We start from the raw sequence: 15,804 nt of genomic DNA, 5'->3' as shown, positions 1-15,804 counted from the left end.
CGGCAGGGGGCGGTGCGGTGCGCGGCGGCGCGGGGTCCGCCGGCGGGGCGGCCTCTCTTGGTGCGGTCATATGACCGCGGCGCGGGGGCGAGCCGGGCCGTGTGGGAGCGCGCGGGTGTCGGGCAGCCGCCGCCGGAGCCGAAGCCAGAGCCAGACCCCGGTCCCCCGCCGCCGCCATGCTGGCGCTGCTCTCCCGGCTGCTGGACTGGTTCCGCTCGCTCTTCTGGAAGGAGGAGATGGAGCTCACCCTGGTGGGGCTGCAATACTCGGGCAAGACCACCTTCGTCAACGTCATCGCGGTGAGCGGAGAGGGCCGCGCCGGGCCGGGGGTAGGCCGCGGCGGGGCCTGGCGGGGGGGCACCGCGGCCTGTGCAGGCCCGGCGGGAGCGGGCTGGAGACCAGGCGGGGCCGGGGCCTGGTGTCGGCAGACCGCGGCTACCGCCTGCTCGACACACCCCCCCTTCCCTTTCTTCCCCTTCCCCGGTAGACGGTGGGGGTCTCGCCCGCCTCCCGCGTTGGGCTGAGCTGCTGGGACGGAGCTGCTCCGTTGGGCTGCCGGGGGTGGGAAGCAGGGACGTGTGCCCTTGCTGGGTGGGCTCGTCGGAGAGGCGGCTGAGCCGGCCGTGTACGGCCTCGAATAGCGTGTGCTGGGGGTGCCTCCATCAACCTTTGTGCGCTGGTGGGGCCGCGGAGACGCCGGTAGCCGTGTGGGAGCAGAGCTCTGCGGTGTGCGCCGAAGGCTTGTTTCCGTCGGCATACTAGCGTGGCTGGGCTTGCGTAATGTGAAGATAGCATGATGTGTCTTCAGCTGCTTTCTTCCATTTGACCTTTTTCTAGTGGTCCTCAGTAAATGATATAAATGTTTCCCGCTCACGGTTCTTCTCTCAGAGTTTTTGCTTATTCTGACTCCTGAAAGCTGTGTCAAACAATCTGCTTTCTCTTAAGGTGTGCGCTGAGAAGTACAACTTCCAAGTCTAACAGCAGCAGGCTGCTGAACTTGGGCCTGCTTATCTGATGATCTGCTTGGAGCAGATGAAGGAAGGGTGTGGGAATCCTCCTACGTGATGCTTTTCCATTGTTGAACAAGATAAAAGAGTGGCCTGCTTCAGTGGCTTGTTCAGCTTCATCACTGTCCTGTTCTGTGGATGCATGTGACAGAAAACATTCAAAGAGACAAGCCGGAATTTGGAAGCCCTTGTAGGGAGACTGAAATGGGAAACCAGGGTACCTTTTGCTTTTGCAGAGAGCATGACTGACTTGAGTCCAGCGCACCTAGAAGGAGAAAGCTGATGTCCTCAACCTTAGATTGAGCAGACCTTCACCTTTTTATAAGGCTTAATATTACCGAGTATTTTTATGAACGTATTTATTTAAGTGTCAGTTGAACAAGTTACTGGATAGGAAAAGGACTCTCATTCTCTTGCAGCTATGCTTAATCCTTGTTACACTGACTAGCTGTCAAAATGTAGCCAAGCTCTTGTGTAGTTGGGCATGTTAGCACTCAGTGGGCTTTATGATAATGATGTGAATTGGGTCTGCCCTCACAAAAAGTAGCTCTTCCTCTGACTAGTTATGTTAGGTGAAAGTTGCTAGACTAACCCAAGAATGCCAGAAGCTTTTTCTTTCACACACAGTAGTGGCTGCCACTACCTCTGGACTTGGATTTCTAAAAATGGAGCTCTGAAATTGTTGAACAACCTCAGTCTGTGGCTGCTGAGCTGATACTGATCGGTGTGTTCATGCAACTTTGGGCACTGAGGTTACTCTGCAGGATTTTTGTCTTCTGGAGTCCTGGATGGCGATGGCACTTGGCAAAGTACTGCTTTGCCGCTCTGTCTGTGTAGTACCAGCAGCACATCTCCTTCAGGGAGTTATCTGTGAAGCAGTGGTGCAGATATGTGAAGTAGTACAGAATGGTTTTAGTAGTTGCACATCAGTTTAGTCCATCTAATTTGTCTCAAATGGTAAAAGTACTCCTAAGTAAAGCTGACATCTGTATCCAGCTTGCTTTCCTAGGGGTTGAATCTTGCAAGGTTTCAACTGCACTTTAGGATCACACCCAGAAATTTATCTGCGTAAGTGTCATTCAAATAGCCTTGCAAAACTGAGTGAAATAAGGAAGCTGTTATGTGTAATGATACAGCCTAGTTAGTTGTTTTAGGTTTGGAAGTAGCAAGTCACATTTCTGAAGTTTTTAATGAGGGAATCTAGCGACTCTTTACAAAAAACAGAGTGAGGGGACTTGCTCAGGTTTTTATTACTGGTTTTGAAAAAAAATAGCTTGAGCTTCAGTTATCAGCACAATATTGCTTCTCACGGGAGTAGTGCCATCCATGGCATGAAGAGCTAACTTCTTGTTAGTTGTTTCATTGACTGACTTTAATTCAGAGTATGCATTTGGAAATGAGTGCCAGAAAGGAGTAACTGCTCTCTGCAGGCCAGTTAATGGTTTCGAAGGATGTAGCTGTCAGGCGTTGGGATTCCGTAAAACTAAAATGAAAGGAATGACACAGCAAGATGCTAGTCCTACAGAGTAGCTCTCAAAGCTGGGTTACATACCAGGAACTTGGTGTGGCTTATAAGGCTACATACATTCTGTTTAACAAAGGGCTGTTACCAGTCTCTTGGCAACAGTGAGTTTAATCTAATATAAATCTCTAATATAATCTATGCCGATCAAATCGGGCGTATGTAACTAGAAATAAAACTCAAGCCAATTACACAGGAGGCTTGATGCAACACCTGACTATCGCTGAAGTGGGAAGGCCATGAAAGGCAGACAGTCCAGTTCTAGAATAGTGTTTTTCTAGGTTGCTAGCTGGTTTGGGCGATATTTATTCCTCCAGTGTAAACAAGCACTTAGTTTGTAATCAGACCAAACTTAGTTTGACTAGAAGGTTTAAAAACCAACCTTAGCAGTGAAATCTAGTTATAGCTGGATACAACTGATGCAGCTTCTGCTTCGCTAAGGCTCCGTATTAGTCACTGTCTCTAATTAGATATTAAGCATAAGTTTTCCGTGTGCGTGAGTAAACTTGTTCACAAGGGAGGATATCATTTCTTCCTGGTCCTAATTTCCATAATGTAGATGGCCTATGGCTCTTATTCAGAGAAACTGCATGTCATCCCTGTATTGCATCTTGAATTGTTAGCCTCTTATCTGAGGGCTTGAAATGCCCATCATTTACTGGAGTCTGCAGTATCTTCTGTCGTTTGCATCTCTGCAGCTAGTGTCTGTGAACAGGCTTTCATCAGACTTGCTGTCAAAGCTGCGAGTCCCAGCCATGCTGGTGTGGGGAGGTACAAGAGGCAACCGAGCTCCACAGCCATGTGATGCAACTGAAACATGACTCAAGTAAACTGACTCTGCTTCCAGGCTGCGGGCAGTGCATGCTGGTGAATAATGGGACACTTGTTCGGTTTCAAAAAATACTTCATGGAAGAGTGGTGTTTCCTATTGTGAAGTCTTGCTTGAAGCCCAGTAGCTTGATCCTTGATCCAGGCGTTTGGCACTGGAACACTGAAGCTTGATAGCCTGATCCTCAGCGGGCAGGAGAGGAGAACTGCAGGGGTGGGAGGGAGTCAGACTTTCCTGATACAGTTGTCAGGTTTAAGAGCTAAACTGAACCTGTTCTGTTTGTGGTGTAGGATAAATAAGATCCCTTTTTGGGATTTGTGTCAAAGCCTGAATTAGTGTGTTTTGTTTTTTAACTTTGGAATATCTGACAAGCCTTTGAATGAGGCCTTGGTTTCTAGAAAGAAGCATTTTTTTGAAGCGCCTCTCAACAAAAAATTCCTTTGGCCAGTTGGGAGCTGTGACTTCCTTCTGTCCTCATGACTATTACAAGTAACTTTGACTTAAAGAAGTCACACTGGAGAAGTGCAGAAAAAGATTGTTCTAAAGAGCTTCACTGCTGCTCTAGTGCTTTCTGAAACACCCAGGTAGGTCATAAATAGCTTATGTTGTCACTTCATACACATAGTAGTTAAGTGAGAAGGTTGATACATTTTTAAGCGAAGTGTTTCTTAATCACAGAAGTCTCTTGAAGTGGATTGCCTCACTTCATTAGGTAATAAAGCTAATATGAGGTGACTCATATTCCAGTTAATACTTTTTTTTTTGAGGTCCTGCTTGCTCTGCCCCAGGTGGTCTGAAACAGGTGACTGAAATTGGAATCTACTTTTTCCATTGTGGTCTTCCTGTATAGCACTCTTTTAAGCAATGGAAGAGCCTTAAGCCATAACATCTGGAGAAGTATGCTTTCATGACTATCAGAGGCATGAAATGACCTAAGCTCTTACATGACTGACTTCTAGATAGAAATGTGCCTTTTTAGGTCTTGTTTCACTGCTGAGTGGTAGTTATACGATAAGCAGTCCATGTCTTTTTGAATATTCCATTGCAGTCAGGGTTGGGGAAATAAAAAGGCATTTTCTTGTCAGAATAAGCTATTTTGCTTTCTGCAGCAATCATTCATAGAAGTGCTGTTATAAAGCCTTTCACAGGACTGTTAGATCACAAGGACTGAAGCTTCTAAACTAAAGTTCAAGCTGCTGAATGTGATCACAAGTAGCTGAAACACTGAAGTATTTCAAGAAGGAAGCTAGACTACAGAAACTAGAGAGTTGATTTGTGCACATATGATGCACTTGTTGGTTGAGGCTGTGAATGTTGCAGAGGAGGCTTAGTGTAGGGGTAGCTTTATATAATGCTAAAATGACTCTGATTTTTTAATTTTTTTTTTTTATTGAAGAGATTTGAGAGAGATGCGGCATTTTTTTTGGTGTGAAAAGAAGGAAATTTAGTGATGAAGAGTGGGGCTTAAGGTAGGATGCTGGTTCAGGTGGATTGGGAGTGTCCTGGCTGGAATTCATACTCCAGTGATGTTGTCTCCTAGTTGGCTAAGCTTGTTTGTGATCTCTTCTAGATGGATGAGAAGTTTTACAAGTAAAGATAAAAATCTTTGTTGTGTAGTAACAGAGCCTATATGAAGAAATTTATCCTATAACAGTCATGAATCATGTTAGCTTTGAGATGCAAGCTAAAGGCTGCCCTGACCTTTTCTGTCAATACAAAGAATCTGCTTGTGCAGGTTGCAGAATCAAAGACTGGTAGCTCTGAGTTGGTGGTTGAGGACCATGTGGATGGACCATTGTAAGCAGCATGCTTTCCAGTGCCAGCAGGAGAGAGCTACCGCTCTAGCTGGAAAGAAAGAAGAGGGAACGCCAGTTCTACTGCTGCAGTTTGAGTTCTGCCTTTAATGATTCCTTTAATGTATTGAAATGAATTTTTAAGGAAGATACAGGAAGCAGGAATTCCAGTCTTATGCTCAATTACTTGATCAAGCTGCTTAGGGCTTGGTGCTGACAGTCTGGTAAGCATAACTCCCTGGAATTTGGCAGTCTTCTGGCTGTAGCTTATGGCTACAGAGAGGCAGATGAAGTAGCCAGAGTGTAGTTTGTTTTATTTTGGTTTTTTTTGACTCAAGACAACTGGAAATGGTAGGTGTAGTAAGCAGCTCGTTTTAATATTGACTAAGTATTAAAAAAGACTAAACTTGCATCCTTTGTACACTTCTGGAATGTTAGGTGATATTAAGTTAAACGCTTGTCCAAAGTCTTCTGATCCTAGCCTCTGGGAAGTGAACTGTACCTGTAACTGGCATGCTGCTGGCCCATTCCTGAGGGAAGACTTCTGGGGGTGCTGGCTGGCAAAGCTGCCCCTGGCCTGCTGGTGGGCTGAGGGAGAGGGCACAGACCCAGAGAAGCAGTCTGCCAGTGTTACAGGTAAAAAGCAGTGCTTGTCAATGTGGCTGTGCTTCGGCATGTGTGGTGGTGTTTCAGAGCATCCGCCAAAGCTAGTGTTAGCTGGTGTGCGACAGACTTGGATCTGCTAGTGAGATGGAGGGTGAAATGCATAAATGCTACAGTCTGTACAAGAGTTAGTGTTAATACTAGACACAAGGTGAGCTGAACCCAAACCAATTCATGGAGGTAGGTGTTGGCCCTGAACTAGATTACAGTGCAGGGACTTAGTTCAGTCTGGAAGCAGTTTTCCTCCTCTGAATAAGATTATCCAACCTAAGTACTCAGGCAGGTGAATGGGTTCATGTTGCACTAAAATCACATGCTTGAGTTCTCCAGGAGCTTGGGAGTATTGAAAAGGGAGCATCTCTTAAATGAGGAGTCTTAAAGACTAGTCCTGCAGGTTCTTTCTGCATGTGGTTTTTGAAATTTGGTCTGTTTAGTCTCCCTCTTTCTTATCTTTCACATAGGGGCTAGAGTTAGCTTTGTTTTGTGACCTTCAGCAAACAGTTTGTGTTAATGCTGTATGGTCTGTATGACCTCAGAGCTAATGGCTTAATTCGTAATCGCTTCTAGTACACAAGGCTGATCTTCCAGGAGGCCTGGATGAAGTAGTGTCTGCCTATTGGAATATTCACAAGTGCTGAAAACAGATGCTATTGCTAGATTTGTAAGCAACTATTCCTGCTGTCCTTGATGAGTGTTTGAGCAATGCTACTATGTATGACAACAGCCAAGCACTTTCAGATTGGGAATTGAAAATATTTCTGTGCTTATCAAACTTGTTTTAAAGCTGATGCCTATTTTAGAAGGAGAAAGCATTGTATCGTGAACACACAGTGACAGGGCTGAGTAATCTGCTCTAGGGGGTACAGAGGGAAGTCTGATTCAAACAGAACTGCCTACTAATAAAAGCATATTCTTCTTGTTCTGGTGTGTGAGTAGCTTTCGCATATGAATACTCGAAGAGGCAGCTGAATTCCTGGCTTTTTTTCCTCCGTAGAGGTAGTAAACAAAAGCCCTCTAAATTCTGGGTTTAGAGAACCGTTTCTGGGCCAAGACAGTTGGATACAATAGCAGAACCTATCAAAGGAGATCACTGCCTACTAACAAAACCCAGTACAATTGTTTTAACCATTTTTTGACCTGTCTTAAAAGATAGGGTGACTGCTAGTAGCTTTCTTTAGGTACACTAACTGCAAACAGAGGAACACCTGCACTTAAATGAGAGTAAGGTCTTCCTCTCAAAGGCATAAAGTGCCTGCCTCGCCTCAAATCCACAGCCTCCAGACTTCCTATAGAGAGAAAGGGCATGCTTGTGTTTTGGAGGCAGCTTGATGAAAGCACCTGCTACCCACACCTTCTGTTTCTGACAGTTCAGAAAGTATGTCAGGTAGTGCTGGTTTGTCTTGCCTACAGAGCAGAGTACAGAAAGCTGAAACTGAAGTAACTGAGCAACTGTAGTGTAGTTTTTAAGTGAGTCAGAACAAGTTTTTATGCCACATGAATGTGTACTGTGGATAGAGAGTACTTGGAAAGTACTATAAGATGCAGCAGCTTTTCTGAAGATTCTGTAAAAGCTTCTTTGTGGCGGATCACAGTAATTTCTTCAGCATTACATTAAACATGTGGCAAATGAGATGCTGCTCCAATCTGAAGGAATCTGTATCCTAAAAGAGCAGTGAGAGAGCATGAACTATTGATAGGAACAGCTCTTGAGTGAAGAATCTGGAAGTATCTGAATGGGAATAGCTGACAGCATATGGGGTAATATGAAGTAGCACAAAGAGATGGAGGTTCAAGCAGTGCTTGGGAGATGTTTGGTTAGAAGATGTGGGTGTAGGGTGTGACTGTAGAGGCAGGAATGCAGTGGTTCTTGAGCAACCATAGCAAGCTGGCCCTTCAAAGGCAAGATTGGCAGTGCATGCTTTATGAACTGAACTAAACTGCATCAGGCATGGAAATCACGGTTAACCATCTGCTGCTGAGCTACACATAAACTGGCTGAAATGGACAACTCATACACTGGGCTTTCAGGGCAGGAACGGCAAGCTAATGAACAGGCATTCAGGTTGTGCACCTACCTTGCTAAGTTAGCAGAAAGGTTAGAGTAGTTTCTGAAACAGTGCTGCATGAGATTGATATGTGCTTTTCTGTGTAGCTTAAACAGTTGAAACTTCTTTCAAATGAGAATGCAGAACACCTGCCTAATGAGGTTTAAGCTGTCCATTTTTCAGGTCGTCACTGTTTTTACAGCTGCATTCCTTGGATTCAAGGACTTATTTTTTTTAACTCCTTTTAAAAGACTGTTAGTCTGTATAGCCATGCATCTGGAAAGCAGATCTTAAATGTGAAAAATCACCACCTGTTCGGGGGACTGCTGGCTTCAAATCCAAGCTCTGCACATATTTCTGTTTTGGAGGTCAACAGCAAGATCAATGTGCCATTTAACTGAAGGATTTGGCCAAATAAACTGAAATGTGACTGCTATCATCTGTGTTTTCAGTTGATTTCTAATGTTTATCAGCATTATACTGGAGTCTGTATTGTGTGAAGCTTGCAGCTTTTGTTTGCTAGTGGAAGATCACAGTTTTTGGGGGGCTTGAGGTAGGGGGAACAAGCTGAAGAAAGTGTGAGCTTCTAGGCATGGAAGTGAATGCCAAAGCATTGGTATTACAAACTGATCATCTTCTGGTTGTAAACTCTGAACAGCATTTGCTCAAAGCATGTCGAGTCAGACTTAGTTACTACTTCCAGTTTGTGAGCATTTGGGCCCTAACTCTGTAGGGTGATGCGACGTCTGCTTCATAGTTCCTAAAGGGCTTTTAACTCAGGCTAGCTTCTCTAGGGTAGAGAAGCAGACTTTCTACTGCTATGATATCGAACCCTAATTAAACAACTGAATGCATTTGAGTTGGCCTTTTTTCCAAATCTGGTTGACTGTCTGGTTCTATTACACATAATGGATGTAGTGAGATACATAATGACTGCTGTGGCTGAGATCCACCTTCTGCCAAATAGCCAAGGAAGCATGGGAGAAATCTGTACTACTGTTGATAACACTTGTTATGGCTCCTGGGTTAGCTACAGGAGATAGCTGTGAACTTGGCTTTCAAGCTGTTACAGATAAAAGTGTAACAGATAGTAAAACATCTGCCACTAGAGAAGGTCTCTAATACAACACTGTTTTGCAGCAGTTATGTCAGAACTTAAAGTGATGCTGAACTTCTGGTGGAAACGGGCTGCAATACTCCCCAGTTGCATTTCGATTGCCTCTTCCGCTGCTGAACAAGTTGGACACTGTAGCCTAGCAGGAAGCAGACCTGTCAAGTCCTTCCACTTTCTAGCCTCTTAAAATTCCTCAGGGAGTTAACCCATACCTGTGGGTTGGAGGCTTACTCCACAGGAGTGATTTATTACTGTAAATGTTGTCCATAGAGTAGCTTGCATCAGAGGAAAATCTTCTGGATTTTTCTAGCTTCCAGGTAACTAGGAGGTCCTGATGTACAGAACTTTGCTCCAGCAGAAGTAGGTGAATGGCTCTTTTCCTATACTTGCCCTGGCTGTCCATCTGTTAAGCTATGCAAAGCACTTCTCCCCAAGTAACTTTGCTCCCCTGATTGCCCCAAGGCTTGAAAAATTATTTAAGTGCTTGTAAGAAATGACTTGACTGACTTCACACAAGCTTCAACGCACATGAATATTGTATCCATGACTTCTTGGCTATGAAGCCGTCAGTTGGAAGGCAAATGGTTAGAAAAAGCTTATGATATTTTACTATGTAAACTAGCTGCATCAGATTAGTACTAAATTTAACTTTCTTTTTTTTCAGTCAGGTCAATTCAGTGAAGATATGATTCCTACTGTGGGCTTCAACATGAGAAAAGTTACGAAGGGTAATGTCACAATAAAGGTATGTTACCATTGTTGACTGTCTCTTCTTAAACTCATGCAAGGTTGGCTTCAGCTTCTAGTTTAAAATTTGTTTGCTCTGTTTTGCTTCCGCCATTAGGACAAATACAGGAAACTGAAGAGGCTCAGCTAAACCTGTCAAATAGCTTAAGAATACACTTAAGTTTATGGGGTTTCTTAAATGAGAATCTGTGTGTGATTTCCAGGTTCATGGACTAGTTAAAGCAATGTTGTGATAATGCTGTCTGGCTTTAATCTCAGTTAATTTTCACGTGTTTAGGGCCCGGAGATCCTCCTCTTCTGCTCGTCAATATTGCTTAAGGGAAGGCTTACATCAAAAGCAAAGTTTTAAGTCAATATATCTTATATACCACAGTGTGTAAACTTGGTACACACGTGTGTTCTTGTATCTGCTCTAAGATGCTCTAGTTTGCATCTTATGCTCTTGGGCCTGCAAGCTTTGATCAGCTGTACAAGGGATTATTTCTGCTCTAATATGTGAGAGGTCCTGCAGCTGGCCTAAGGAGAAAGGGAAGACTGTGTTTTGATTTCTCGTCTTATCTTGTGTGACATGTTTAAACATAGTGCATGGCTAAACTGTCTTTTTCCCCTTGCCTTAAGATTTGGGATATAGGAGGGCAACCACGATTCCGAAGCATGTGGGAACGATATTGCAGAGGAGTTAATGCTATTGTGTAAGTGTTGTCTTCCTTCAGCTTGTACTTAACTTCAGATTTGCTTCTCTTCTGTGTGTGGCCTTTCTAACAGTGCATGCTTGAGTCGGTAGTACTCATTTTACTTTTGAAACTGTACTGCAAGCATATTGACCTTTTTTTACCCTTAAGTTCAGGGCTCAAGATGGGTTATTTTCTTATCAGTGTCTGATCTAGAGTACTAACTACTTCCTGTCTGAACTGAGTGGCAGTGCTGTCTAACTGAAAGAATCTTTCATCTACTCTGATCTTAGAGAATTTTTTTAAAAGAACCAAATTCTTTGCTCAGAAGACCTAGCTTTATTTAAAGCCTTGTTGAATCTGCTCAAAACTGACAGCGTAAAGAAAAGACTGCTGTTTCTGAAGTAGTTCAGTCTCACTGACCTAACCTTAAATTCTCTTTAAAGCTACATGGTAGATGCTGCAGATCGTGAAAAAATAGAAGCCTCTCGAAATGAGCTGCACAATCTTCTAGATAAGCCACAGTTACAAGGAATCCCTGTAAGTAATATTGCCCTACACAGTATTAAATTTGCTTGAGGAATGTGCATAACTTTAGTAACTGAAGTTTGGCTCGAACTCTTAAGTGAAGTATAAGGCCTAGCCTTACTGGTTAGAATAACCATGAACAATACCTGCCCCTAGTGCCTTAAATCAAATCGTTGACCTCAGTCAATCCTTCAGTGATCTTATTCTTGTTCAGTACCCACAAAAAAAAAAAAAAAAAATTGGAACAGTAATTTAGAGTATTCCACTATGAGTTTGTGCTCTCTTCTAGAGTCTACTATAGTACAGGTTAACTAGACTGTAGTGCAGAAGTATAGAGTAAGTTTGGGGAATCTCAGCTGAAAGTCTGCTGGGATTGTTCTCAGTTTTGTGAGCTGATGTGTTCTCATGCTTGCTTTTTGTGCGTAACAGGTTATTTGTACCCCCTCTTTCCCTGGGATTAGGTCAATCTTCCTCCTTGATGTGGTTTAATAGTGAATGTCTCATTCTGTTAGATTTAATAGCCTAGTGCAGACTGCTTGTCAGAATCCCTTGAAGTTTGTGTTTGTGTTTGGTTGGTTGGGGTTTTTTTGGTGTGTGTGTGGGTTTTTTTGGTAGTTTTTTGTTTTTGTTGTTTTGTTGTTTTTTGTTTTAAAGCAAAGCTGCAACTATTTCCTTCTGCTCTGAATTTCAGGTTCTAGTACTTGGAAATAAGAGAGACCTTCCTAATGCTTTGGATGAGAAACAGCTAATTGAAAAGATGTAAGTCTAACCCTTCCTAAGAAAGGTTACTTTAACTCAATAAATGAATTAATGTACATAGGGTTGTTAGATCAAGAAGCTTGCATTTGTAAGTAGAAAACCCAGCAACAGGAGCTAGCTGAAACATTGTACAGGAACAAGTTACCTGGAGAAGATGAAGGGGAACAGTTTAGATTCTCAGTATAAGAGTCCTTGTTATAAGTGAAGTGTATGTTGAAATGTTCTCTCTTTCATAGGAACCTTGCTGCTATTCAGGACAGAGAAATCTGCTGCTACTCAATTTCTTGCAAAGAGAAAGATAATATAGGTAACTATTAACCTAAAATGCTAAGCATTTTGAAGAGCTCTCAGAGGATGGATTGGGGGATTTTAACTTCTTAAACACAAGCTTCCTGGCTTCAGGAAACTGGTAACAAATCAAAGAACAATATGTAGGTGCACTGGTTAAATTTAGTATAACTCCTGATGGCAGTGAGGAAGCTTGACTGGTATTAAAGTTGTAGGGGTTGTAGTTATCAAAACATATGTCAGTCTCCTGTGAAGTCTGCTGCCTTTCATCAGTTAGTTTGCAGCAAATAGCTGACCAGTCTCACTATTAGCTTGGCCTAAATGATTTTATACTTATGTCAGGTACTTTCAGTTCTGCCTCACTTCATGAGGCTAGCAAGTACTTGCAGCAAGTTTTCCCTCAACAGTCATTCCCTTGAAATAATCATCTTCCCTTGCTGTCTTATCAAAGCAGTTCATGTTGTGGCCTATGCTAGTCACTACTCCATGCAGCCAAACAGTAAATTTTCTGGTGCTGATATTAATTGCTTTAGAACTTCTGGAGGTCAAAGGCAGAAACCATGGTACTGTGTAATACCAAGTACTTGACACAAGTATTATAAGTAAACTGAGTAATCTCAACTGAATGAAAACACACTGCTTAACAATGGTAGCCATTGTTCTCCTGATGCCTTCTTGTGCTGCCATGAGATTAACACTGGTTCATTGGTGGGCCTACATGAGTTTACTGATGAGGGAAACTTCAGGCTGGTGGTCACAGGAACAGGCTATAGAGGATACCAGAACTGCTTTATATTAAGGACTCAACTTCTTCCAAGGAAAAATGAACAGCCTTTGGAAGTCTTCTGGCTTCTTATCCAAGAAGCCCCTCTTACCTTACCATCAGTTAAAGATTCAAACATGGTGGATAAGAGAAGCAGATACTCCTTTCTATTCTATCTCCTGCACAAGGCTCACAGCACAGCTGAGCATCACTGATGCTATAGGGAAGGTGCTGCTGGAAGCATCAGGCTGGTATGATGCTAGTGCATTTCACTTCCTTAGGAGACCCTCTTTCAAGCATGGAGGAGCTTGGTGCTTTGTAGGGCTTAACTTTGTTCTCGTCAGGTGAGGAGAGGCAGACTGGCTAAATAGAGCGATGTTGACCTACAACTAATTATGTAAGCTATACCAAAGTATTAGATTAAGGCATGTCTTTTTCCTAGAGGTGTAGCTGACTGAGGAACCAGGCTGCCCGGGGCACTTCCTTTACGTGTTACTTAAAGGACACTGAGCAGTTACAGGACCAAAGCACAGACAGCAAGCATTCCACAAAATCATTCTGTTGATCTGTCTTGGACCATCCTCTGGGGAAGGGCTGGATATTCCTGTCATGTATTTGAGGACACTGGCATACCAAAGTGATGCCAGTTACACAAATACAGACAGATACTTGAATATGGAACTTCTCTTCTCTCTCTCTTTAGATATCACGCTTCAGTGGCTTATTCAGCATTCAAAATCTAGAAGAAGCTGAAGTCTTCTTGGAATCTCCAGTACCAGTTGGCCATAATCTCAATTGTCCACTTCCCTCCATAATGAGATACTACCCAAAAATCCTGTATCAAGAATCTTGCCTTTTCACGGTTCATTTCTCATGTGCACTGCTGAAGACTTGTATTCCTATTCTGTCACAAAACAACTAGAGTTGTCATGATAAAGTCAGCACAAATATTTATTTTACAACCATCTATGGTGGGAGGGTTGGGGGGGCTTTTTAAAAGAAAAAATCTCTCTACCATGTTAACTATGATGGTACACTCTGTTCTGGTTTTTCAGGGCCAGGTTTTTATATGATTTTCAGCAAGTGTTTTATTTCTAGTGTTTAGTGGCTTGAAGATGCTGATGCTTGACAGCATTAAGATTCTGTAAGATGCCACATACAGTAGTTAGAAAACATTTAAGCGTGAGTTGTGGGATACCGATTTATCTCACAAATGCATGTGATGTGTGTATGTAAGCAGAGAAATGGGAGCTGTTTGCAGAGGGGAGCACAAGGCATAGATCAGCATCACTAATCTACAGCTGAGAGCTTATCCTGTCACTTGAAAAAGAAAATTCTCATGATGAATTAGGAAAGAGTCGACTGTTTAAAATCATTTTGTTGCTTCTGTTTAAACATTTGTGTGTGGGGATGGGAATGGACTGTTCTGTCAAGCTTTCAAAAATTGGAGTATTCCAGCATGAAAACAAATTGCTAGGAACATCAGACTTTGTTCAAATACATTTTTCTATCTACAGATACCAGTGGTCTCTATCTGAAACCAGAACACACATTCTGAGCAGCTGCATGACACTTAAATTACTGATGTTTTTGTATAGAGTCAGTTGTTGACCTTTAGCACAATATCTATGTAATCGTCTAGTGTCTCCTGCTCATGAAATGGCTGGGCACAGTTTCACCTGGTGCTATGGAATATCTAGGCTATTGTGACAACTCTAGACCTGCCTGCTTTCTTGATGTAACCATGTGCAAAGTCTGTAAGTTGCAAGATGAAATGTTCTACTGTGTCAAAGCACAAGAGAGCCAATGAATTGATCCTGTTTCTTGACTAGCTCCTACAGTATAGGGAAGTATGTATAAACTAAAGATTGTAATGTTTTTGTAGCTTTACTTTCTCAATGACTTCAGTATATTTAAAGGGACAGACTTGTTAAGACTGGTTTGTTCATACAGTAATGTCAGTGTAGCTTACTAGTGTATGCAAATACATGGTGCACCTGCTTGTGTTGCCTCACACTGTGTGTGATTCTTCACCTAAATGTAGTTTGCATTATGTCGGAGTCTTTGGTTGGAAACTGTTTAGTCCATATCAGTTATGACAAGCCAGTTTTAATTTAGACTGCCATGGCCTTACTGTTCTGTACCAACGATCGCACTGTTGCACAGACACTACATGCTGCCTGCATTCAGTCTGAACTTGCATTTTAACTTTTTGTCCCCTTTCAGTTCTCTGAAGCATGATTTCAATTAATTCATACTCTGGTGCTGTAGAGGAGAGGGTATATTAACTTGCTACTGTAGTCCCTAGTTCACCAGGAACTGCTACAGTTACTTTTATTTAGCAAACTTGCTTGTGCCTAAGATAAGGAAACTAAACTAGAATGTGTGAATCTTTGTGGGGGACCAGGTCACTGTTTAGTTAACTGGCCTATAGCTAAACTTGATGTGTTTGGTGTTTATATACTTCACTGCTTTCAGCGTTTATGGCATCCAAACACTACCAATTGTTAACCTGTGCATTACTCTCTGCATGTGAACAACTTATACAATTACTGAACTTTGTAAATACGTGAATTTTTTTTTATTTAGGTGGATGCATCTGTTGGTTTACTGCTCTTCAGCTTTATTCAATAAACTTATGTTTTGAGGGTTGTATTGACACTTAACTGACTGACTTGGGTTGATGTGGCTTAACTCATGGAAATACATTTTTGGATGTCTGTCTCCTCTCCCACAAGATTACAGTGGGGGAAGAAGGTTCGGTAAATACCTGAGCTTCTTAATATTATGTGGTTCAAGTATTCAAATGAAATGCTTGTAAAACTACCTTTCAGGCCTGGGGCTTTCTCAGGTTGCATGAGCAAGCTTAGTCAGTCAGTCTCGGCAGACTTCAGTGCTTTTTTATGTTTATGAAAAGCACTGGTCAGCTGAAGGGTCTTAAGTACGGGCAGCCTTCTGGAGCTCTGTTTTCAGGAGAAAAATGCATGTGTCTACAAGCTTGTTGCTTGTCATCAAGCCTAGAGTAAAACCTTTGCTTTTCTAGCAGAAGTGTCAGATCTAGCAGTGCCTGATCAT

At 42.7% G+C, this 15,804-nt stretch overlaps 1 protein-coding gene across 1 annotated transcript; it reads left to right on the top strand.

The window, feature by feature from the left end:
• Positions 1 to 82: 82 nt before the first annotated feature.
• Positions 83 to 15,393, top strand: ARL8B (ADP-ribosylation factor-like 8B). Its single transcript, XM_010570375.1, has 7 exons — positions 83 to 299; positions 9,638 to 9,718; positions 10,339 to 10,412; positions 10,838 to 10,931; positions 11,611 to 11,678; positions 11,915 to 11,985; positions 13,433 to 15,393. Exons 1-7 carry the CDS (start codon positions 177 to 179, stop codon positions 13,480 to 13,482), a joined length of 561 nt encoding a protein of 186 aa, XP_010568677.1. The 5' UTR covers positions 83 to 176; the 3' UTR covers positions 13,483 to 15,393.
• The last annotated feature ends 411 nt before the right edge of the window (positions 15,394 to 15,804 follow it).

This window comes from Haliaeetus leucocephalus, unplaced genomic scaffold, assembly GCF_000737465.1.
Source record: "Haliaeetus leucocephalus isolate CR32 unplaced genomic scaffold, Haliaeetus_leucocephalus-4.0 Scaffold2, whole genome shotgun sequence".
Taxonomy (NCBI): Eukaryota; Metazoa; Chordata; class Aves; order Accipitriformes; family Accipitridae; genus Haliaeetus; species Haliaeetus leucocephalus.
Note: the sequence above shows the minus strand (reverse complement) of the source record. Positions and strands in the feature narration are given on the sequence as shown.